Raw genomic sequence first — 22,415 nt, forward strand, 5'->3', positions numbered from 1 at the left:
TTCCATACTAGTGGTTCTGCTCTTTTTATCTAATCTCTACTTTTTTTTTTTTTTTTTACCTTACAGTGCGATGGGCAGTATATTCCTCTTCCCAGCTTGCAAGGCATAGCCGTGTTGAACATTCCCAGCTATGCTGGAGGCACTAACTTTTGGGGTGGAACTAAAGAGGATGATGTAAGTAATGGGAGTAAATAGTTTGTTTCCTCAAAAATAATTATATCACTGGAATAATTTGCTTTTGTAAATGGGCTGTTGAATAGTAGTTTAATTTCATGTTAAATATTTTGCATTGGGAAAGTGAGGCATGGAATAGATTTATTTAAGATTTTATTGTAACAGTCTCTTGTGGATGTACTCTAACTTTTCTCATGTTGAAGATACAGATATTCGTATCTTGGGATGTATGTCACAATTTTCTGGATGAACATTAAATAATGGGTCTGCTTTTGGAAAGTAGATTTATGAAATAAGGAAGGGAAGATTTTACTTTTTAATTTTATACCTGCATCTGTTTTCTATCGCTGCTATAACAAGTTAACACAAATTTAGCCACCTCAAACACATTTATCATCTTACAGTTGTATATGATGGGAGACTGGCACCGTCTTACTGGGCTAAAATCAAGGTGTCAGCTGGGCTGTTGCCTTCCGGAGGCTCTAAGGGAGACTCTATTTCCCTGTCTTTGGAGCGTCTCGAGGCTGCCCACATTCCCCTCCATCTTCAAAGCCAGCAAAGGCAGGTTGAATCCTTCTCACATGGCATCTCTTGATCTCTGCTGCTCCCTCTTCCACTTTTAATGACCACTGTGATTACATTGGGCCCACCTAGGTCACCCAGGATCATCCCCATCTCAAGGCCCTTTATTTAATCACATCTGCAAAGTTCCTTTTGCTGTGTAAGGTAACAGATTCACGGGTTTGGGGGATTAGGACATGGACATTTTAAGGGGCAGAGAGGGGGCATTATTCTGCTTACCACAATACCTTTTGGTACTCTTTCTTTCTTTCTTTCTTTCTTTCTTTCTTTCTTTCTTTCTTTCTTTCTTTCTTTCTTTCTTTTTCTTTCTTTCTTTCCTTCTTTCCTTCTTTCCTTCTTTCTTTCCTTCCTTCCTTCCTTCCTTTCTTTTTTGAGACAGAATCTTACTCTGTCACTCAGACTGGAGTGCAATGGCGTAATCTCGGCTCACTGCAACCTCTGCCTCCCAGGTTCAAGCAGTTCCCCTGCCTCAGCCTCCTGGGTAGCTGGGACTACAGGCACGCACCACCACACCTGGCTAATTTTTGCATTTTTAGTAGAGACGGGGGTTTCACCATGTTGGCCAGGGTGGTCTTGAACTTCTGACCTCAGGTGATCCACTCACCTCGGACTCCCAAAGTCCTAGGATTACAGGGATGAGCCCCTGCATCCAGCCTCAGTACTTTTAATTTTCTAAACTTGTGTGTGTATATATTTTTTATTTTCAGAAATATCAAGAGGGCTCATTTGGCTGGTCGGGTTTAGGGCTATTTTTGTTTTTCTTTTCATACTTTTCTATGTTAAAAAAAGAAGAAAACACAACCTTACAAATGTAATTGTTGTGAAAAGAATGAAAGAGAGGGCACAATTATTAAAGTGTATATATATATATATATATCAGTAAAAATGAGAAGTGTTATCACAGTCTTTATTTGAAGAGTCACATCCATTGATTTGAGTTTATGATATAATGATATAATGGTTCCTACTGATCTGTTATTCTCAAAGATCTTAAATGGACAGATAGGGATTACAGTATAAGATCAATTGGAAAGTATTTGTAATTTTCATGACATAAATATATTCCAGTCCTATTCGAGTATAAACACATCTTTTGTCTGCTTGTCACTATTAAGTATTTTGAAGGGGAGAAATCAGTGAGATTAAGGTAAATAAAGCCAACATTCCTTGAACACCTGCTAGGTAGTCCGACAATGTTCTAAGAGCTTCACATTCATTATTTAATGTCCACATTGCTTATTTGATTTTTACCACTGAAGAATCTAAGACAAAGTTTCCAGTTAGTAATAGCAGAGACAGGGTTTAAATTCAGGCAGTATAATAAAAAAATTACAAATTACAATGTTAGCAACTTTGTGTCCTGATATTTTCAGTGAAAGTTTTAATTAGCTTATTACTTTATACTGAAAATTGTTTCAGATGCATATTATTTATGATATAGTAAAAGAGAGAGTAAGGTAATACAGCCTACATATAAAATTTTAGAGTAAATTAATTTTGTGAAAATGCATCTAATGTAAAGACAAAATAAGTCTGCATAATTTTTATCTTCTGAGGTTTCTATTTGCATACTCTCAAGTTCCCTCAAAAGTTTTGTATTAAAATATAAAGCACATATGTATATTGCTTGTAAAACCTTGAAAGATTTCCCTTAGAATATATCAAGTAAACTGGATTATAATTTGCATCTTCATTAGCTTTAACCTTATGAAACTATATCACCTTTCTATGACACTATATCGCCTTTGTAGTTTTTTTTAGATTTCCAAAACTTACATGTATCATCTTATTAACACGTTTGAATTAGGTATGAACGTGTATTTAACATGTTTTATTCCAAGGTGAATTATTTAGAAATATACTAGCTAACTGGTCCAAAGAGTAGTTTAATGAGAGGTATGAGTAGTATATCCATGTATATTTGAAAACCCTTTTTAAAGTTAGGTTTATTTGAAGTCATCTTCAGAGATTTTTTTTCTTGGATTATTATTTCCTAATAATATTTACTTAAATATATTATTAAATATATTAAATATATATAGATATATATTGCAGTTTACATTGCTTAATGTGCTCTTCACCTAAACATTCAGTAGAAGTGTAATGTAGTTTTTCCTTTCAGATATTTGCTGCACCATCCTTTGATGACAAGATCCTGGAAGTTGTAGCAATATTTGATAGCATGCAAATGGCAGTTTCAAGGGTCATTAAACTGCAGCATCATCGAATAGCCCAGGTTGGTTTCTCTCGTCAAACCTGACTGCACTTCTTAGGCTAAGGAGGGTTGAAGGAATCTATTCTAAACAACTCGTACACTGGATATTCATCTATAATATTCTGACTTTGTTGTCATATCAGTTTTTACCATGTCATTTATAAGTGATAAAGCATAATAGTCTATTCTGTAGAATAGTCTAATACTCAAGCCTTCATAAAGATTGAGTGTCATTTTCTCCGGATGATTTGTACTCTAAAATGATTTGTTTTATTTCAGTGCCGTACAGTGAAAATCACTATATTTGGTGACGAAGGAGTCCCAGTGCAAGTGGATGGTGAAGCGTGGGTTCAGCCTCCAGGGATTATCAAAATTGTGCACAAAAACAGAGCACAAATGCTAACAAGGGACAGAGTATGTAACAAAAACATTCTTCTAGAATATTGTCAGGTTTTTAAAGAATCTGAAATTGTTATAAAAAAATAGAAAATGAAAACATTTAAATTGTCTCTTAAATCTGACATTTAGGTCATGGTGGTTTGAAATATGAACAAATATTTATTTATTTCAGTAGGAGTTTATTTTTTAGAGCCATTTTAGGTTTACAGAAAAATTGGGCAGAAAGTAAAGAGAATTCGAATTATGTTCCTATATACTTCCTCCTCCCCCTTCTTCCCTACACATGTAAATTCCCCTGTTAACATCTTGCATTAGTGTGGCACATTTGTTACAACTGTTGAGTCAATACTGATTGGTTATTATTAACTAAAGTCCATAGTTTCCATTACTCTTTGAGTTGTACATCTGTGGGTTTGGACAAAGATATAATCACTTGTATCCACCACTGCAGTATCATACAAAATTATTTCACTACCCTAAAAATTCCTTGTGGTCTACCTATTCATCCCTCCCTCCCTTACCCTTACTCCTGGCAATCATTGATTTTTTTTTTTTTTACTGTCTCTATTATTTTTCCTTTTGCAGAATGTGTTTTTAATTAAGGTCTATCTTTATCAAAGAAGACTGCTAATATTTGCCCATCTAGTATATATAAAATAGTAAAGATTAAAGAATAAATTGAAGCAATAGTAAAGATTGAAGCATGAAATATTTTTGTTTTTGTTTTTTTGTTTTTGTTTTGAAACAGTCCTGCTTCATTGCACATGCTGGAGTACAGTGGTGTGATCATAGCTCACTGCAACCTTAAACTCCTGGGCTCAAGCAATCCTCCTACCTCAGCCCAGCTAATTAAAAAAAAATCTTTTTTGTAGAGATGAGGTGTCACTATGTTGCCTAGACTGGCCTCAAGTGATTGTCCCGCCTTGACCTAATCTCTTTTTTAACTTCTAAATGATGTATTCATGATCATTGACTGCACTACTTTTCATGTGTTGCAGTACATTGGAAAACTTTGAAATGTCTTTTTTATACTTGTGATTTATTTGAGGAGTCATTAGAGAAAAAGCAATTGTAGTTTTATTAAAGCACACGTTTACATGGACCTCTGAGTTCTAAACTAACAATTCATTACAATATTGACTTTAAATAGGCCTTTGAGAGCACTCTGAAATCTTGGGAAGATAAGCAGAAGTGTGATTCTGGTAAACCAGTTCTCCGAACCCATTTGTACATCCATCACGCCATTGACTTGGCAACAGAAGAGGTGTCGCAGATGCAGCTATGCTCCCAGGCTGCAGAGGAGCTCATTACTAGGTAGGGGGCTCTGCTGACTTTTCAGGCTGTGGGAACTGTGGTCTCAGCCAATTTTTGTTTTTTTAATCTTAATACATTGTTTCAGTAGTGGTATCAAAAAGAGATGCAATTACTCTTCTTCACACAGCACTCTTTCCATTATTGTTTATTTCTCCATTTTATATACATCTTTACACTATACTACCTACTTATATGTTGCCCTCTAATTACTAATTAAATGTTTATGGAATGGAGAGGAAAGTCTAAACATTAATCCTGTTCCAGAGAAGAGTCAGGAGCAAAAAGAATAAAAAGACTTCAAAAACCAATTTCTGACAAGTTATTAGAGAGATTTTGAGACCACACATAACATTAATTTCAATAGACAAAAAGAAAGGAGATAAAAAGCAAGCCTATGAGTGTTAAACAAATAAAAATCACTGTGACCAGGGAAAACTTCAGAGGGGAGGAGGGACCATGGGCCAGTGTCTTACCTCCTCACCTGAGTCTTATCTACCGAATGGGGCTAATAAGAGCTGTTTCAATAGGGTGCGTGAAGATTAAATGAGACTCTAGGGATGAGTCCTATAAGCACATTGTATTAGTCCATTTTCATATGGCTATGAAGAAATACCTGAGACCGGGTAATTTATAAAGAAAAACAGGTTTCAGGCCAGGCACAGTGGCTCATGCCTGTAATCCCAACACTTTGGGAGGCCGAGGCAGGTGGATCAGTTGAGGTCAGGAGTTCGAGACCAGCCTGGCCAACATGGTGAAACCCCGTCTCTACTAAAAATACAAAAATTTGCCGTGTGTGGTGGTGGGCACCTGCAGTCCCAGTTCCTCAGGAGGCTGAGGCAGGAGAATCACTTGAACCTGAGTGGTGGAAGTTGCAGTGAGCCAAGATCACGCCACTGCACTGCAGCCTGGATAACAGAGTGAGACTCCGTCTTCAAAAAAAGAAGAAAAAAAAGAGGTTTAATAGACTCACAGTTCCACATGTCTGGGGAGGCCTCACAATCATGGCAGCAGGCAAAGGAGGAGCAAAGGCATGTCTTACATGGCAGTAGGCAAGAGAGCATGTGCAAGGGAACTGCCGTTTATAAAGCCATCACATCTTGTGAGACTTAGTCACTATCATCAGAACAGTACAGGAAAAACTCACCCCCATGATTCAGTTACCTCCCACTGGTCTCTCTCATGATTCATAGGGATTATGGGAGCTACAATTCAAGATGAGATTTGGGTGGGGACACAGCCAAACGATATGACACATCATGTCTGGCATATTGAGTGCTCTGTGTATAGTAACTTAAGATTCTTCCCACACCTTCATCTGGTCACTGATAAAAATGTTGAAAAAGAAAAGAAGGAAAGCAAAGCTCAGTGGTTTCAGTGGCTAACTCACATCTTTCCTCCTCTCTACTATTTGCCATCTGCTCCCCTCCCATTCCTTACTCTCTTTAAATATTTATTAGATAACTAGACTGTGTGAGATGTTAGAGACAGAAGAGAAAAGGCATACACCCCCTACTGCTGGACCAACATTCAGAATTAGAATCAAGTCTTACAACTGCAAAATACTGGGCAGCTCAGAAGAAAGGGAAGAGAAAATGAATATTTACTCAGCTATACCCACACAGCTGCATTATTGTACATCTCGGCTTCTTATCCATAGGGTTGTTAGTTTCAGACTAAATACATCTCTTTTAGATACTACAGACAACTTCTGTGGCCTCTAATTCACAGTGTTTTTTTGAAACCAAAATATACTTCCCATGTTCTCATCCTGTGAACCAACCAAATAATCTTATTGTAAAAAGGAAGCGAAGATTGACTAGGCTTGCTTCTGGTCAACGTAGTTTGGCTTCCCATCTGTTTTTAAATTTTGCAGATGAAATCAGGCTCACTTGTCTATTTTCAGAATTTATTCATTGACTATGCAAACATATTCAATTTTTGAGCCTCTTCTTAGGCTGGGGATACAAGATGATTATTTGACAGCCCTACTTAATTGGCTCACAGATTAGTAGGAGGGAGAAATGTGGCCAAAGGGTTGACATGAGGCACACAGTGGACTCTGTAGATACACTCTAGAGGAAGTCAGAGGCAGTGAAGGAGGGCTGTCTGGAAGAAGTGACCTTTCATCCGAGTCTTGAGGGAAGAGTAAGAAAAGGAGCAATTTAAGCATGGGAACCAGCTTAGGAAGAGGCCCAGAGGAGTGTGAATGCATGCTGCTTTCAGGAAATCTCAGAGAGTCTGGGGTGACTGAAAGGTTGGCATAGTATATGCAAGAGTGTGTGGAATGTAGATGAAGAGGTGAGGAGGAGCCAGATCTTTACTGGGCTGTTCTAGAAGTGGTGTGGAGGGGTTTTTCTGGAAGACAGCAAAGCTGGGGCAAGGTGAACACTGAGGATGCTGTAGAAGTTGTCCCTATAAAAAATGATAGACTAAAGCAGTAAAGATAGAAAGGACAAGCAAGATTAAAGACAGTTTAGGATTTAAAATTGGTAAATGGGCATGAATTAGGAAACAGGTTGACCTTAATGTTCTAATGAATGGCTGGATGATTGTGGGGTGCCTTTGATGGAGCCATCGGGTTCAGGAAGAGGAGTAGGTATTAGAAGGAAAATGATGGGTTCCATGTTGGACTTTAGAATTTAAATTACATTAAAAATACCTAGGAGATTTCAGTAGGCAATTAGAAATGTTGATCTGAAGTTGATTTACGTCTTTCCCTTTCTCTGAAAATTAGAATAACCTTTATCCATCTCTGTTCTTCTGAAAAATAGCCCATTCTTCATGGTTTCTCAAGGTTGCTGATAATAGTGCTGAGGTGACATTTGCAAGCTTCTTTGTGCCTTAGATATCCATTGTATAATCCTTAAGAATTAAATTCTTTTTCTTTACTCTTGGTTCAGCTATATAGGGCCTCAGTCCCTTTTCTTGTTCTGTCCTTTCCAGATAGAAAATATTTCTCCATGAAGCTGTCAGAAGCAAAAAAACGCTTGAACAGCCCTGCCTTCTTGCTCATCCGCAGGCCTTACATCATTTTCTAGCAATCGGAGGGACTTTTTCTCCTTTCTTGTCCTTGGCCTTAGTGCCTTCCAGAATTTGGTCTTTTCAGGACTATTCTTAGAGGTTTGGATACCAGTGGAGTATGGCACAACAGGCTTTGGAGTTAAATAGACATAGATTCCGATCCTGGCTCTACGATTTACTAGCTCTGTATGCCTACCACGTCTCTCTGAGCCTCAATGTCATCATCAATAATATGGAGATAGTAAATCATAGCTACATTTAAAGGCTGTGAATGTTAACTTATATACTGCTTATGATCACTTTGTGTATTGATGACAAATATGGTAATACTCTTCCCTAATCTGTTGCATTTGCAGTTTCAATGAATGAAAGAGAAGTTTCTAGTCTTTATATTTGTGATCCCTCTCACTTTCCAAGGATACTGCAAAATGAAGTATTACTATATTTCATTCTTCAAAATAGCACTTCAATATGTCTCTCTCTGATTTTTAAGCCTAATTTTTTTTTTAAGCCTAATTTTTTATACAAAGATTTTTTATTTCATATTTTTTGTTGCAGTGGGGTCTGGATTTATAGATCTACCTGTGCCATTCATAATTGAGCAGCCATTAAAAGTGTTCTTCCGTACTGATCTTCATATATTTTTTACTTGTTTTATCCTAACATTTCTATACTTCAAAAAAAATGAGCAATACTCAAAAAAGTTTTTTATTCATTTGTTTCATTTTTGCTTTTAGGATCTGTGACGCAGCCACAATTCACTGTCTTTTGGAGCAAGAACTGGCCCATGCTGTGAATGCCTGCTCCCATGCCCTGAATAAAGCCAACCCAAGGTGCCCGGAGGTGAGGATCTAATGGTAAATTCTCATTCCACAGATTCTTTTGGGTGTTACACATGTATTTTAATACTGTAAAATATGCCACGCCCTGTGAAAGAAAGTTATGTTGTCTATATGAGTCTCTACAAACCTGCAGTAAAATCGTGGACAACTGTTTATTTTCCTTTTCCTGTTATTTTTTCATTCCTGCTCTTAAATTCTCTCATTTTTTATGTTTCACTTTCAATCATTTGTCACCTTCCATCTGTCTTCACTTCTTTCTTTTTTTAACTTTAATCGTCCTTTCTTACTCCTTCTTTTACCTTACCTTCTGCCCTGTACCTTGTTAAAGGGCAATCCTAGATATCATCAGCGTGCATTTTGTTAGAGATGTTCACCCGTTTTCGAAGTTATGCACTGAAATTATTCCTACTTCATTTTGTTTTGCTAAATCGGAAATTGATGCTTCTGTAAAATTTTTAATGTAGAAGTTAATAATAGAATGGATAGAATATAACTCTTAAAATGTGCTACATGGTACAACGCTATAGTGTGGAGAAAACCGATAGCGTTATTTTTTTTAATTATTTGATTGAAGTTACTTAAATTAATATACAGTTAAGTGCTTGTTCTCAAGATGATAGTCTAAAAAGCAATATGGTTAGTGCTACTGAGAGTAAAAGTTTTCTTTGACTTAACTTTTTAATGGGAATATATATATGCTGGTGCTAGCATATACATATTCATTAGGTAGGAGATGTGATCCTGAGTGTATTCACTGTAATCGGTGCATTCTTTTGGTTCTGTAATATAATAATAATGAGATAGTCATACAAACAAATGTATGAAACTTTGCAATTATAGAATTTTGGCAGATTAAAAAATGTGTGCTGTGAATTTAAATTATAAGAATAAAATTTAAAGTGTTTACTGGTAATGAAATCCTATTTTAATACAGATCACATGTCTTTGATATTCTTCTTTTCTAGAGTCTTACAAGAGACACTGCCACTGAAATAGCCATCAATGTGAAGGCGCTGTATAATGAAACAGAATCTTTGCTAGTTGGCAGGGTTCCTTTGGTAAGGAAAAGAATGACTGGTAACATCAGAATGATGAATTAAATATCTGGGTCTTACCTTCATTGGGGAACAGGCATTTGGCAGATTCTAAGGCAGAAGCAGCCTTCTGGCTTCCATCCTGAGAGCTGCCTCTTCACCTGGCTTTTGTCTTCAAGAAAATATATGGCTGAAGTTGGGAGTCATGATTCAGGCTAACAGGAGTGGAGATTTCCCCTCATATATGCCATCCTGTTTTTAGGCAGCCCTGCTCTGCCCCATTCAGCTTCGAGAGACGTGAGCTTTATAAAGTGTAGTAGACATTCCTTAGGTACTTATTATTGCACACAAGTAGAGGAACTCATGGAGTTTGTTCCCTGAATTAGCATTTGAATATGACTGGTATGGTCCTCCAGGTTTGCTTAAAAGAGGACATTTTCTAGACACAGTGTTGCAAGAAGTAAATTTCAAGAACTCTGCCTTGTTTAATTCAGATTGGTCCTGGATATCAAGTTTAGCCCAAGTCTGAATCTTACCACGGTCCATGGATCTCAAGCATAAATGCTGGAAACTTGTGGATGTCCTGTTTTGTTAGCAGCGCGAGTTAGCCTTTCTTTATAAATACCTCACCATTTTCAAGTATTCTAGCATCTTGGCTCTTGCCGCCACCTAGAGTTTGGTTGTGGCTTATTCCCACATGCTGTTATCACTGTGTGGAAGGCCTAATTCATTTGCTGTTTTTTTATTCCTTTTTATAATTCTGATTAATTGGTAGTTGATGATCTTAAAACATTTCTTTTGAAAGTAATTTTCTCACTTGGTTGGGCAAATCTACACCTAAATAAAAGTGATACTAAGAGTCATAGTATCTGGCATGGTGGGTGAATGAATGGGAGGTGCATCCCACAGCCTTGCTATTAAGTGCCTGAGCTTAGGGTTTCTGTTTTCGCCTATGGTCCAGAAAAGTGCCACCTTTGGGGCATCCTTTGCTCTGAGAAGAGAAGCTGAAAGGCTGCATGAAAGCCATCACTCTTACCTACCTCCAAAGGAAACTGAAACACAGCTTCCTTGGGACAAGAGGTGACTGGCTCTACTATGGCCATGAAGAAAACCTTTTACGAAGAAACATTGGTTATCTCTTTTGATAAAACCAGTGGAGCCCCTTCTTGGCTTTTTTTTGGCACTACTGTTTTTAACCAGAATCTTCTGCTGGTCCTATAGGAAATCCAGTGACCTATGACGATCATTTCTTACAACTAAAAGCATAACTTATTCGGTACTTGTTTTCTCTACATGAGAAGTACCTGCTGAGTGCTACCTTGTTAATGTTTATTATCTGTATTATGTTAATATGGATGGACTTTCCTTCTCCACTTCTAATTTTCTCTCATTGTTAAATATGAATTTTGGTTTAAAATGTGTACCAGTGAATTTTACCAAAACCTTTGACAATAGTGATATTACGATAAGGAGTTGATTATATTTGAGAGCAACTAAGGTTTACTCTATATTTTAGTGCCAGAATGAATTTGTAATAACCATTTTATACATTTTATAACACATATTCTTAGACTAAATGAAAATTAATAAGTTTTAAACACAACAGGGTAGAGAATCTCCTTTTTTTTTTTGAGACAGGGATGCACTCTGTCGCAGTAGTGTGATCTCTGCTCACTGCAACCTCAGGCTCTCTGGTTCCAAGTGATTCTCCTGCCTCAGCTGCTGAGTAGCTGGGACTACAGTCTCAAACCACCAAGCCTGGCAATTTTTTTTTTTTCTTTTCAATAGAGGCAGAATTTCACTGTGTTGGCCAGGCTGGTCTCGAACTCCTGACTTCAAGTGATCCACCCATCTCGGCCTCCCAGAGTGCTGGGATTACAGGCATGAGCCACTGCGCCCAGCCAAGAATCTCCATATTTTTAATCACTACTAGAAATGGTAGATACTGTGAATAACAAGGGGAAACAAAAAAAAAAGTTCATAATAACAGTAATATTATCTCTGAACTTTTAGTTCTAAAATTCTATAAACATATGTATAAGAACTCTATAATTTTAAAGTAATTTATAAATATATTGATTAGCTAGAAGAGACCTCAAAAATAATCTAGTCGGCCAGGCTCAGTGGCTCACGCCTGTAATTCTGGCACTTTGGGAGGCTGAGGCAGGCAGCTCATTGTAGACCAGGAGTTTGAGACCAGCCTGGCCAACATGGTGAAACCCCATCTCTACTAAAAATACAAAAATTAGCCAGGCCTGGTGGCATGCGCCTGTAATCCCAGCTACTTTGGTAGCTGAGGCACGAGAATTGCTTGAACCCAGAAGGCCAAGATTACAGTGAGCTGAGATTGCGCCATTGCACTTCCAGCCTGGGCAACAGAACAAGACTCTGTCTCAAATCATCATCATCATCATCATCATCATCATCATCATCACCTTGTGCTATTTCCAGAGGAAGAAATAAAGTCTCCTGAAGTCAATTAACCTTCCTTTGGTTACATAGTTAATTACAAGGCCAGGAGTAGAATCCAATCGACTGCCTTCCAGTTCTGTGCAGAGGAATGTTTATTTAATCTTTATTCATTTATTGAACTTGTAAGTGCATTTTAATACCTGCTTTCAATGAGTTAATGCAGATAATAGGCGAGCAGTTAAATTCTACTTAAAATATCCAAACCTAGTTTCAGATGATAAGCCATTGAGCTTTTTGCTTTGCCCTAATTTTTACAACAGTTTTTCATCACAGATTTTTCTAAGATTCATGATTTTTTACCCTTAAGCTTATTCTTTAAATTTTCAAGGAGATTTTTCTGCAGTTCTTTTTATATGACAAGTTTTTAACCAGTTTAAAAAGTATTATTTGTTCATGTGGTGACTTTTTTTTTTTTTTTTTGAGTCAGAGTTTCTGGCTCTGTCACCCAGGCTGGAGTGCAGTGGCGCTATCTCTGCTCACTGCAATCTCCACTTCCCAGGCTCAAGCAATTCTCCTGCCTCAGCCTCCCAAGGAGCTGGGATTACAGGCGCCCAACACCATGCCTAACTAATTTTTGTATTTTTAGTAGAGGCGGGGTTTCATCATGTTGGCCAGTCTGGTTTCCAACTCCTGACCTCAAATGATCCGCCCACATCGGCCTCCCAAAGTGCTGGGATTATGGGCGTGAGCTATCATGCCCAGCCTGGTGACCTATTTAAATCAGAAGGATTTTTGGCACAAATAAGTAGAATAGTAAGACTGCACACTTATACCATCAGGAAGAATTGGTAGATAAATTCTTGGAAAGCATGAAGGAGGGAGACAGGAAAGAAGACATTTACACAGAAAAAAACACCAAAATAATACTTTTTCTATGAAGTTATTAAAGTTACACTAGCTACTCATATGATCTTTGGGAAGTAATGATTAGATTAAATCTATTCAGATTTTTTGAAATGAAATCAATATAAAAGAATTTATTCTCCTCTTAATATTCCTTAATTTAAAAAATACTACCTTAATAAGGAGTGAGGCTGTTCATTGTCAAAGTACAATGATTTATTCTACGTGAGGCTGGCCACTGAGTCTTGTTTTGTTTTGTCTTTTAATCTGCTGGTAAATAGCAGCTGGAATCGCCACATGAAGAGCGGGTATCCAATGCCTTACACTCTGTGGAGGTGGAATTACAGAAACTGACAGAGATTCCTTGGCTTTATTATATCTTACACCCAAATGAGGATGAGGTATGTAAAATTCAGCCTGTTTCTCTAGAAATGTAGACCATATCGCTATAGAATTTGAACTCATCTTTGAAAAAGAGATATTTAGGGAAAAATGAATTTTGAATACTACTTTCAAATGTTCTGTTCTTGAACAAATGAGAAAAGGCATTTATGTGAACAAAGGCATTTTAGGGGAATTGGGACATTTTCAGTAGTACATTGTGAACTTTTTTTGAAGAAGTTATCACTGTTCTATAATGTTTAGTGTTTATAACTTATTCCTGTGTTATCCCTATTATCAGAGTAGGTTTTTCTCCTTTTCATATCCTGAAAAAATTCTTTTCTTGCTCGATTTGAACAGGAACCTCCTATGGATTGCACCAAAAGAAACAACAGAAGCACCGTATTTCGAATAGTGCCGAAGTTTAAAAAGGAAAAGGTTCAGAAGCAGAAGACAAGTTCACAGCCTGGTAGGTGGTCCATATGGGAAGGGGAAATATAACATTATGAAAAAAGAACTGATTAAAGTGACATCATGGAGGTCATGAAAATGTTCTGGAGCTAGATGGTGGTCAAGCATTGTGCAGTATGATGAACATACTGTCATTGAATTCTATGCTTTAAAATGGTTAAAATGGGGAATTTCATGCTTTATGAATTTTACCATAAAAGAATCCTCTCATACCTAAAACACATCTGAGTATCAGTGGGAATCTCTAGTAAGGAAGCACACAAAAAAATGAAGTGGTTGCTAATTTGCTTCTACTTTGTTTAGTGGATGTCAGCATTTCTGTTCAGATGGTTCTTTCTCAACAGCAAGTCAAAGCATCAGTGTATAATTTGTTTTTCTTCTTTTAAGTACAATTTTTAGATTACTTTGATAAATGGAACATAGAAACTTTCATTTACTCGTTTAACTTGCCGATTATATTTTCCACCTAAAGTTATATATTCCCTTTCTCCTGTTTTGAGGACACTGTTTCAACCCCTCGACAATGACAATATGCTGTGATACTTGCATTCTCAAGCAAAGATTAAGCCCCCTCTTTGCTGCTATTTCTCTCGTTCCTTTTTCACCTTTCCTTAGAGTTTAAATGTACAGGTATGCTAGTACTAAAGCACCTTCAAATTCTGTTTATACAATGGTAGCTGCCTTTCATAACCAAATAATTTTATAAATTCCTCTGAGTGCGCTATCTTTAAAAAAGTGACGTAAAGCCTTATTTGTGATATTCATAAAGCAGCTAATGAAAGCCATTTAAAAACCAAATACAGCAAATACGTAGGCTTTTATTAAGCTAATCAGTGTTGAATAAAATGTATAAGCAAGTGATACACACTAAAAATAACGTAATCCAACTAATGTCAGAGAGCCGTGCTATGGACTTTTTAAATGACATTAAATTGTGATTTAACAGCACATTGATTGCCGTTATTATCAGTAGTAGGAGAATCAATCAACACTACACTTGAAGTCAGCAAGACCTTAAGCAGAAAAGTCTGTGTAAAATTGAATACCCCATATCAGATTTTAAATTGTAATTAGCATTTGTAGCTCATTTCAGTCTATAGCCGTTTTCATGCAGGGTCTGAAGGAAATCATCAGAGCTTATTTAGAGCTTGCACCATTGATCCTAATGATGTGAAATACATTTTGTATGCATATTGTGTAGGTTGGGTGGCTTTAATGAGGAAACTGGACTAAAGCTAAGCATGGGTGCACGGCAGCAAATGGTTTTGTATAGTCGGATCCTTGTGTTGATAGTGTGTAACTTGCATGGGAAAAAGTGGAACTATGGTTTTGTTGAAACAACACCTTTAACCTTTTCTTTTGCTAGCACTGCCGCTGCACTCTGTTTTGCATCTTCTTTGGCCAACCTTTGCTTTGTAATGCATTGAGCATGTAGAAATTAAGGGGGTTTTGCTCTTAACTTTGGTAGTTCAGAAATGGGGCACAGAGGAAGTTGCTGCTTGGCTGGATCTGCTCAATTTGGGAGAGTACAAAGATATCTTCATCCGTCATGACATCAGAGGGGCTGAACTTTTGCATCTGGAAAGGCGAGATCTTAAGGTATTTCCTTTGTGCTCTTCTGTTCTTGAAAATTTTATTGCAAAACAGAATCCTTTCTCCTGTGCCTCTTCTGATACGTGCTTTTAGCTTCGCTTATGTTATGCAAATGTGTAGTAACCTAACATTCACTGTCCTGTGGTCTGAGTTTCTTGTATGCTTTTTAACAAGAATGTCAGCAGTATTTTCTTGTCAGAATCACTCTATTATAGCTAAAGCTTAGCATGAACTTAGTAATTTTTCTCTGCATCTAGTGATATGACTGTTCCTGTGCTAGTATTTCCAAATGGATCGTGTTTCCATCAGCTCATTTTATTGCATCAGCATGGAAGGTGATAATTTGGCTGAAAATGACTAAAATCTAATATATGGTTAACAACTAAAAATTAGTGCAAAATACCAATAACAAAGCCTTTCTAACATATGGAATGAGAAGAGAGACTTACAGCAATGGCTACTTAGAGTCTTACAATTTGTTGTGTTTCCAAGTCAGCCTTTTTTAGGTCACATGAATAGACTGAGAAATTCAAATTTCCTTTCTATGACATATTATTAAAATTCTATTATTCTCAAAAAGAAATTTTTTCTTTAGTAAACGAGGTAAAAATTTTGCCTAGCTTTTGCTAGAAAACAGCTCAGAACCCATTTGTGAATTGACGATAGAGAAAACCATTCCTTCATCACCTGAGGCATTTCCCTTTTATTCTGTGGGTGAAGTCTCAGTAGTAGTAGAAACAGCTGAAGTAGGCTCTCTGGCCAAGGTTTAGGAGTAGGATTTTGTCACGTTGTATTTTCTTACCACATATTGCCATTTTAAATTTCCAATAAGTAGTAACATTTGTTGGAGTGATCCCTTTCATGTAGACCAAGTTCTAAAATGCATTAAATTTTATCATAATACAGAGAATTCCTAACAAATTAATGAACTGTTGCACCTTTATCTACAAATACATTAGCAAAGATCTTTGAATAGATAATTGGTAGTACAAAGATCTTTATTAAACAGATTCACAAAGAGTTTTAGCACATCAAAAGATGAGCACCACTTATACCTAAACAACTTTAGCCATAATAAAATAAAATAATTAATTAATTACCTTAGTTGAGAGTCCTAAATCTGGAACATAGCAAAATATGTAGTATTAGAGTTCATAAAGCAAAAGTTGGCTTCCAAGCTTGAAATGAGTCCACAGAAAAGTAAATGTAGGGGGGATCATGATATCCAACATGTTTGTGTAACTTCTGATATCCTTGGCAGATACCAATATTTATTAATGACTGATTAATATATTATGCTAGCTTCTCTGCATGATACCTGTCCTCTAGAAGCATGCATCGCATTTGCTGTGAATAAGCATACATTCAGGGAAAAGACTGTGTGTGTATGTATAAAAAATATACATACATAAATGCATATATGCATACGTGTTATATATATACATACAAACATAGAAATATACAGGTACACACACAATGAATGTAGGAGAATGAATGTGTAGAATGGAAAAACATACACTAAGGCAAAGTTAGAAAAGAATAGAAAGGAGATGGTTAAGAATTATCTTAGAAAATGTTCTTTTTGCTTTTCATGGGACTTTTTGTTCTGTTTTGTTTTATTTTTAATGCACATTACATTCTCTTAAAACTTGTAGACATTTGTATTGACATGGATTTTAAAAATTGTGTTGGGTCTGAAACGATGTGGGGGGTGGATGAGAAAAGGAACATTTCACAGAAAGAGTCTTCTGTAGCACAAAATCATAAAGCTAGAGAAGAGCTCCCATCGTTCTCTGCGGTTGTAGCTGTCAGCAGCGGCAAGTCCTTCAGACCGATGCCTCTAAATGCTGGTGAGGGATCACTCACTCCTTAGGTACTCCATTGCTTCCGGTACTACTTGTGAATATGTCAGTGGCACACAGGTTCTCTCTCAGCCCTGCCTGACCTGATTGGTGAACTTTTGGATTATAGCACCAACCGGCTACTTGGTACTCAGGTATTATACAGGGATATCAATCTCTGTTTTTGCTTTTTAAAAATTAATTTATTTTTATTTATACAAAAATATATGGGTACAGCTGGGCATGGTGGCTCACTCCTATAATCCCAGCACTTTGGGAGTCCGAGGCGGGCGGATCACGAGGTCAGGAGATTGAGACCATCCTGGCTAACACAATGAAACCCCATCTCTACTAAAACTACAAAAAAAACTAGCCAGGTGTCGTGGCACGCTCCTATAGTTTCAGCTACTCAGGAGGCTGAGGCAGGCGAATTTCTTGAATCCAGAAGGCAGAGGTTGCAGTGAGCCGAGATCACGCCACTGCACTCCAGCTTGGGCGACAGAGCAAGACTCTGTCTCCAAAAATGAATATATATATATATATGGATACAAGTGCAATTTTATTACCTTCATAGTGGTTAAGTCAGGGCTTTTACGGAATCCATTGCCTGAATAACATATATTGTACCCAATAAGCAATTTCTTATCCACTCCCTCCCACTCCCTTACCCCTCCAAGTCTCCATTGTCTATCATTCCACTAGGTCCTTGTATATACCTTATTTAACACCCACTTATGAGTGAGAACATGCAGTGTTTGTCTTCCCGTGTCTTCTTGTTTCATTTAAGATAATGACCTCAAGTTCCATCCAAGTTGCTGCAAAAGACATGTTTTCATTCTTTTTTAAAATTTATTTTCTATGGCTGAATAATATTCCAATGTATATATGTGCCACATTTTCTTTATGCAGTCATCCATTGATGGAAACCTAGGTTAGAGAATTTCAATCTTAACATGTCCAAAAGCAACTCTTGAGCTCCTATTGCACTCCTGTTCTGCCCCTTCTCCAGTGCTCTGCATTTTATAAATCAGATCTCTGGCCCTCCAGGCACTCTAGGCAGAGAAATGAGGCTCATACTTAGCACCTTCCTCTTTTTTGTCCATCTTCCCCTAACCCATCAAGCCCATCACCAAGTCATATTGATTCTAATCTCCATTCACTTCTCTTTATATCCTGTCCACAATCCTGCTCCATGCTACTGTCCAGTTTTGCTTGTGTAAGATCAATAGCTTCCTAACTGGTCTTTCCGCTGCCACTCTTTGTCTTCGCAGTCCATTATCCACATTGCAACCAGAGTGTTATTTTAGCATCATCAATCAGGTGTACACTTTTCTGCTTAAAACTTTTTAGTAGCTTCCCATTTCTAGGGAATAAAAATTCACATCTTTATGCAGGCCTACAAGGTTCTGCCTATGTATTCAACCTCCTGTGAAGTCTCTGGCTCCTCCCTGGGCTATGCCCCATTCATCCTGGCCTTATTTCAGTTGCTTAAAAATTCTATACTTTTTCTCACCTTAGGGATGTACTCTCTTTTGCTGTGCTTCTTCCCCTACCCTTCACCTGGTTAACTCCTGCTCAGAGATTATCTCAAGTGTTACTCCCATATCACCAAAACAACTAGACATAGTAACATGACAGTCTAAAGTTGGGAAAAGGAAAATATATATATATATATATATACACATATATTTGTTGTTGTTGTTGTTTGAGATAGACTCTCATTCTGTCACCCAGGATGGAGTGCAGTAATGCAATCATGGCTCACTGCAGCCTCAGCCTCCTGAGCTCAGGTGACCCTCCCGCCTCAGCCTCCTGAATAGCTAGGACTACATGTGCATGCCGTCACACCCAACTAATATCTTTTATTTTTTGTAGAGACAGGGTCTTGCTGTGTTGTCCAGGCTGGTCTTGAACTCCTGGCCTCAAGTGATCGACCTGCCTTGGCCTCCTACAATGCTGGGATTACTGGTGTGAGCCACCATGCCCAGCCAGGAAAGTATTTCCAATGTGCTTTAGCAGATAAGGAAACAAACTGATTGCATCATTTTCTTTGCTAGAACACAGTAGGAGAAAAAAGAGACACCAAAGAAAATGGTAAACATGGTGAGAGTTTTTTGTTTAGTTTATTTTTTGTTTTTTCTATTTGGAAAGTTGTGTATGTATGGCTGGAAGGATAACTGAATATCTACAAAGCATGCTTTGTCAAAATTTGGATTGTTTATCCAGGGAAAGAGAAAGCTACTCATATGATAAAAATTGGCCAGGCGAGGTGGCTTATCCCTGTAATCCCAGCACTTTGGGAGGCCAAGGCAGGTGGATCATGAGGTCAAGAGTTCAAGACCAGCCTGACCAACATGGTGAAACCACATCTGTACTAAAAATACAAAAATTAGCTGGGCATGGTGGTGCATGCCTGTAGTCCCAGCTACTCGGGAGGCTGAGGCAGGAGGATCGCTTGAACCCGGGAGGTGGAGGTTGCAGTGAGCTGAGATCATGCCACTGCACTCCAGCCTGAGTGACAGATTGAGACTCTGTCTCAAAAAAAAAAAAAAAGAATATGATAAAAATTAATATATAATGATATGTGATAAAAATAAAGATATAACAAATGTCACAGCATAGCTTTATTACAGCCTATACCCTCAAAGGCATAAAAATATTGAACTCAAACTAAAACATCAAAAGCAATTGCAACAAAAGCCAAAATTAACAAATGGGATCTAATTAAACTAAAGAGCTTCTGCACAGCAAAAGAAACTATAGTCAGAGCGAACAGACAACCTACAGAATGGGAGAAAATTTTTGCAATCTGTCCATCTGTACAAAGGTCTAATATCCAGAATCTACAAGGAACTTAAACAAATTTACAAGAAAAAAAAAACCTCATTAAAAAGTGAGCAAAGGACATGAACAGACATTTCTCAAAAGAAGACATGTGGCCAACAAACATGAAAAAAAAGTTCAACATCAGTGATCATTAGAGAAGTGCAAATCAAAACCTCAATGAGATACTATCTCACACTAGTCAGAATGGCAATTATTAAAAAGTCAAGAAGCAACAGGTGCTGGTGAGGCTGTGGAGAAATAGGAAAGCTTTTACACTGTTGGTGGGAATATAAAGTAGTTCAATCATTGTGGAAAACAGTGTGGCAATCCCTCAGAGACCTAGAACCCGAAATATCATTTGACCCAGTAATCCCATTACTGGGTATATACCCACAGGAATATAAATCATTGTATTATAAAGATACATGCACACATATGTTCATTGCAGCACTGTTAACAATAGCAAAGACATGGAATCAACCCAACTGCCCATCAATTGTAGACTGGATAGGCCGGGTGTGGTGGCTCAGGCCTGTAATCCCAGCACTTTGGGAGGCTGAGGCAGGTGGATCACGAGGTCAGGCATTCGAGATCAGCCTGGGCAACGTAGTGAAACCCTGTCTCTACTAAAAATAGAAAAAAAATTAGCTGAGCATGGTGGCAGGTGCCTGTAATCCCAGCTACTTGGGAGGCTGAGGCAGGAGAATCGTTTGAACCTGGGAAGTGGAGGTTGCAGTGAGCCGAGATCACGCCATTGCACTCCAGCCCAGGCGACAGTATGAGACTCTGTCTCAAAAAAAAAAAAAAACAGTAGACTGGATAAAGAAAATGTGGTGTATATATACACCATGGAATACTATGCAGCCATAAAAAGGAACTGGATCATGTCCTTTGCAGGGACATGGATGGAGCTGGAAGTCATTGTCCTCAGTAAACTAACACAGGAACAGAAAACCAAACACCACACGTTCTTATAAGTGGGAGCTAAACAATGAGAACACATAGATACAGGGAGGGGAACAACATACACTGGGTCCTGTTGTGGGGGCAGAAGGAGGGGAGAATATCAGGATAAATAGCTAATGCCTGTGGGGCTTACTACCTAGGTGATGAGTTGATAGGTGCAGCAAACTACCATGGCACACTTTTACCTATGTAACAAACCTGCACATCCTGCACATGTATCCTGGAACTTAAAATTAAATTAATTTTTAAAAAAAGTATAGCTAAGAAGTTAATGTAATTCTATGGAAAACATTCTTCTCATTTTATACCAAAATAGTAATTCTAAACAGATTCTACCTCCCCCAAAGAAGATTTAGTCTTGAGAATACAATGTATTTATGGCCTAAAATAAAATATTTATTATTTAAATATATTTTGTAGTTGCATACCTATGTTTTCACAAAGTGTAAAGATATTTAAATATTCCACTCAAAAAATCTAAATGTGACTGTAAACGCATGTACATTTCGAATTTAGGTAGCAAGCATCGGTATATTCCTCTAGGATTTGGCCTTGCTTTTAAGCTTGATACTTTAGCACGTATTCAGGAAATGTATAGTTGCCTTAGGACTAATTTTGGATGCCCTGTGTCATAGGAGAAAATATTTTTCTGAGTCAGTTAAATATTTATGAAATATCTTGAAATTATCTCAAGTTTGACAATAGCATTGGCTATGGAAAGAGTATTTTCCAGAAGGATTCATTACTGCTAAAGAACTCCAAGAGCTCTTAAAGGGTAAACGGGAGAAAGAGAGAGACAATGACTGAAGACTTAAACCAGTTTGATCTATTTCATTCAAAAGTTGAAAAATAAATAAATTACAAAACAGGGTGGATATTTGGAATCTTTAACTTCTCAGACAAGTTATTTTATAACCCTGTTTTTTAGGCCATTTTGGAAGTCATCTTTTTAATAATTTTCAAATATTTCAATTTTTTTTGAAGAAGTTGTTTGACTTCACATATTAGCAAACTGACTATGCCTTTTACTTAAAGAAACTAGGATTTGGAGGCCTTAACTGTTTCTTTTTTTCAGAGAGTGAATAACTAGCAGTTATTCACCCTCGGATAGGTTTAATTTATTCCTGCAACAAATATTTGCAAAGTACTTGCTGTGTGCACTCTGCAGTCATCATCTATTTCTGAAAGTTAAATATTGAATTCTTGGCACTTATAAGAAGTTTCTTTAAGAAGCAAGAATAATAATTTTGAGAGAAAAGAGCCAATAGTGTTTTGAGGGAAAGCATCAACCAACAGATAATTGTGTTTAAGTAATTTTTTACACACATACATTACAAAGTATAAAGACTAATTAAATTAAATATTCCTCTCAAATTGAAGCCTTGTAATGCAACTGCAAATGTATTTACAGTCCAAATTTATGTAGCAGGTACTGGTATCT

The 22,415-nt window shown here is 37.3% G+C and overlaps 1 protein-coding gene across 10 annotated transcripts in view; it reads left to right on the plus strand.

Moving 5' to 3' along the window:
- DGKH (diacylglycerol kinase eta) overlaps positions 1-22,415 on the plus strand; it is a 204,330-nt gene that overhangs the window by 167,403 nt on the left and 14,512 nt on the right. For 5 of the 10 annotated variants that reach the window (XM_055360050.2, XM_055360052.2, XM_055360057.2 and 2 more), the window contains 9 exons: positions 67-174; positions 2,879-2,992; positions 3,251-3,385; positions 4,521-4,684; positions 8,443-8,548; positions 9,513-9,605; positions 13,178-13,297; positions 13,638-13,746; positions 15,217-15,347. In XM_055360050.2, coding sequence (XP_055216025.1) covers positions 67-174; positions 2,879-2,992; positions 3,251-3,385; positions 4,521-4,684; positions 8,443-8,548; positions 9,513-9,605; positions 13,178-13,297; positions 13,638-13,746; positions 15,217-15,347 — 1,080 coding nt within the window. Of the gene's footprint in view, positions 1-66; positions 175-2,878; positions 2,993-3,250; positions 3,386-4,520; positions 4,685-8,442; positions 8,563-9,512; positions 9,606-13,177; positions 13,298-13,637; positions 13,747-15,114; positions 15,197-15,216; positions 15,348-22,415 lie in introns of those variants that run through there. The other 5 variants (XM_055360053.2, XM_055360060.2, XM_055360051.2 and 2 more) reach the window with 4 other exon arrangements.

The sequence above is a fragment of the Gorilla gorilla genome, chromosome 14 (genome assembly GCF_029281585.2).
Source record: "Gorilla gorilla gorilla isolate KB3781 chromosome 14, NHGRI_mGorGor1-v2.1_pri, whole genome shotgun sequence".
Lineage (NCBI taxonomy): Eukaryota > Metazoa > Chordata > Mammalia > Primates > Hominidae > Gorilla > Gorilla gorilla.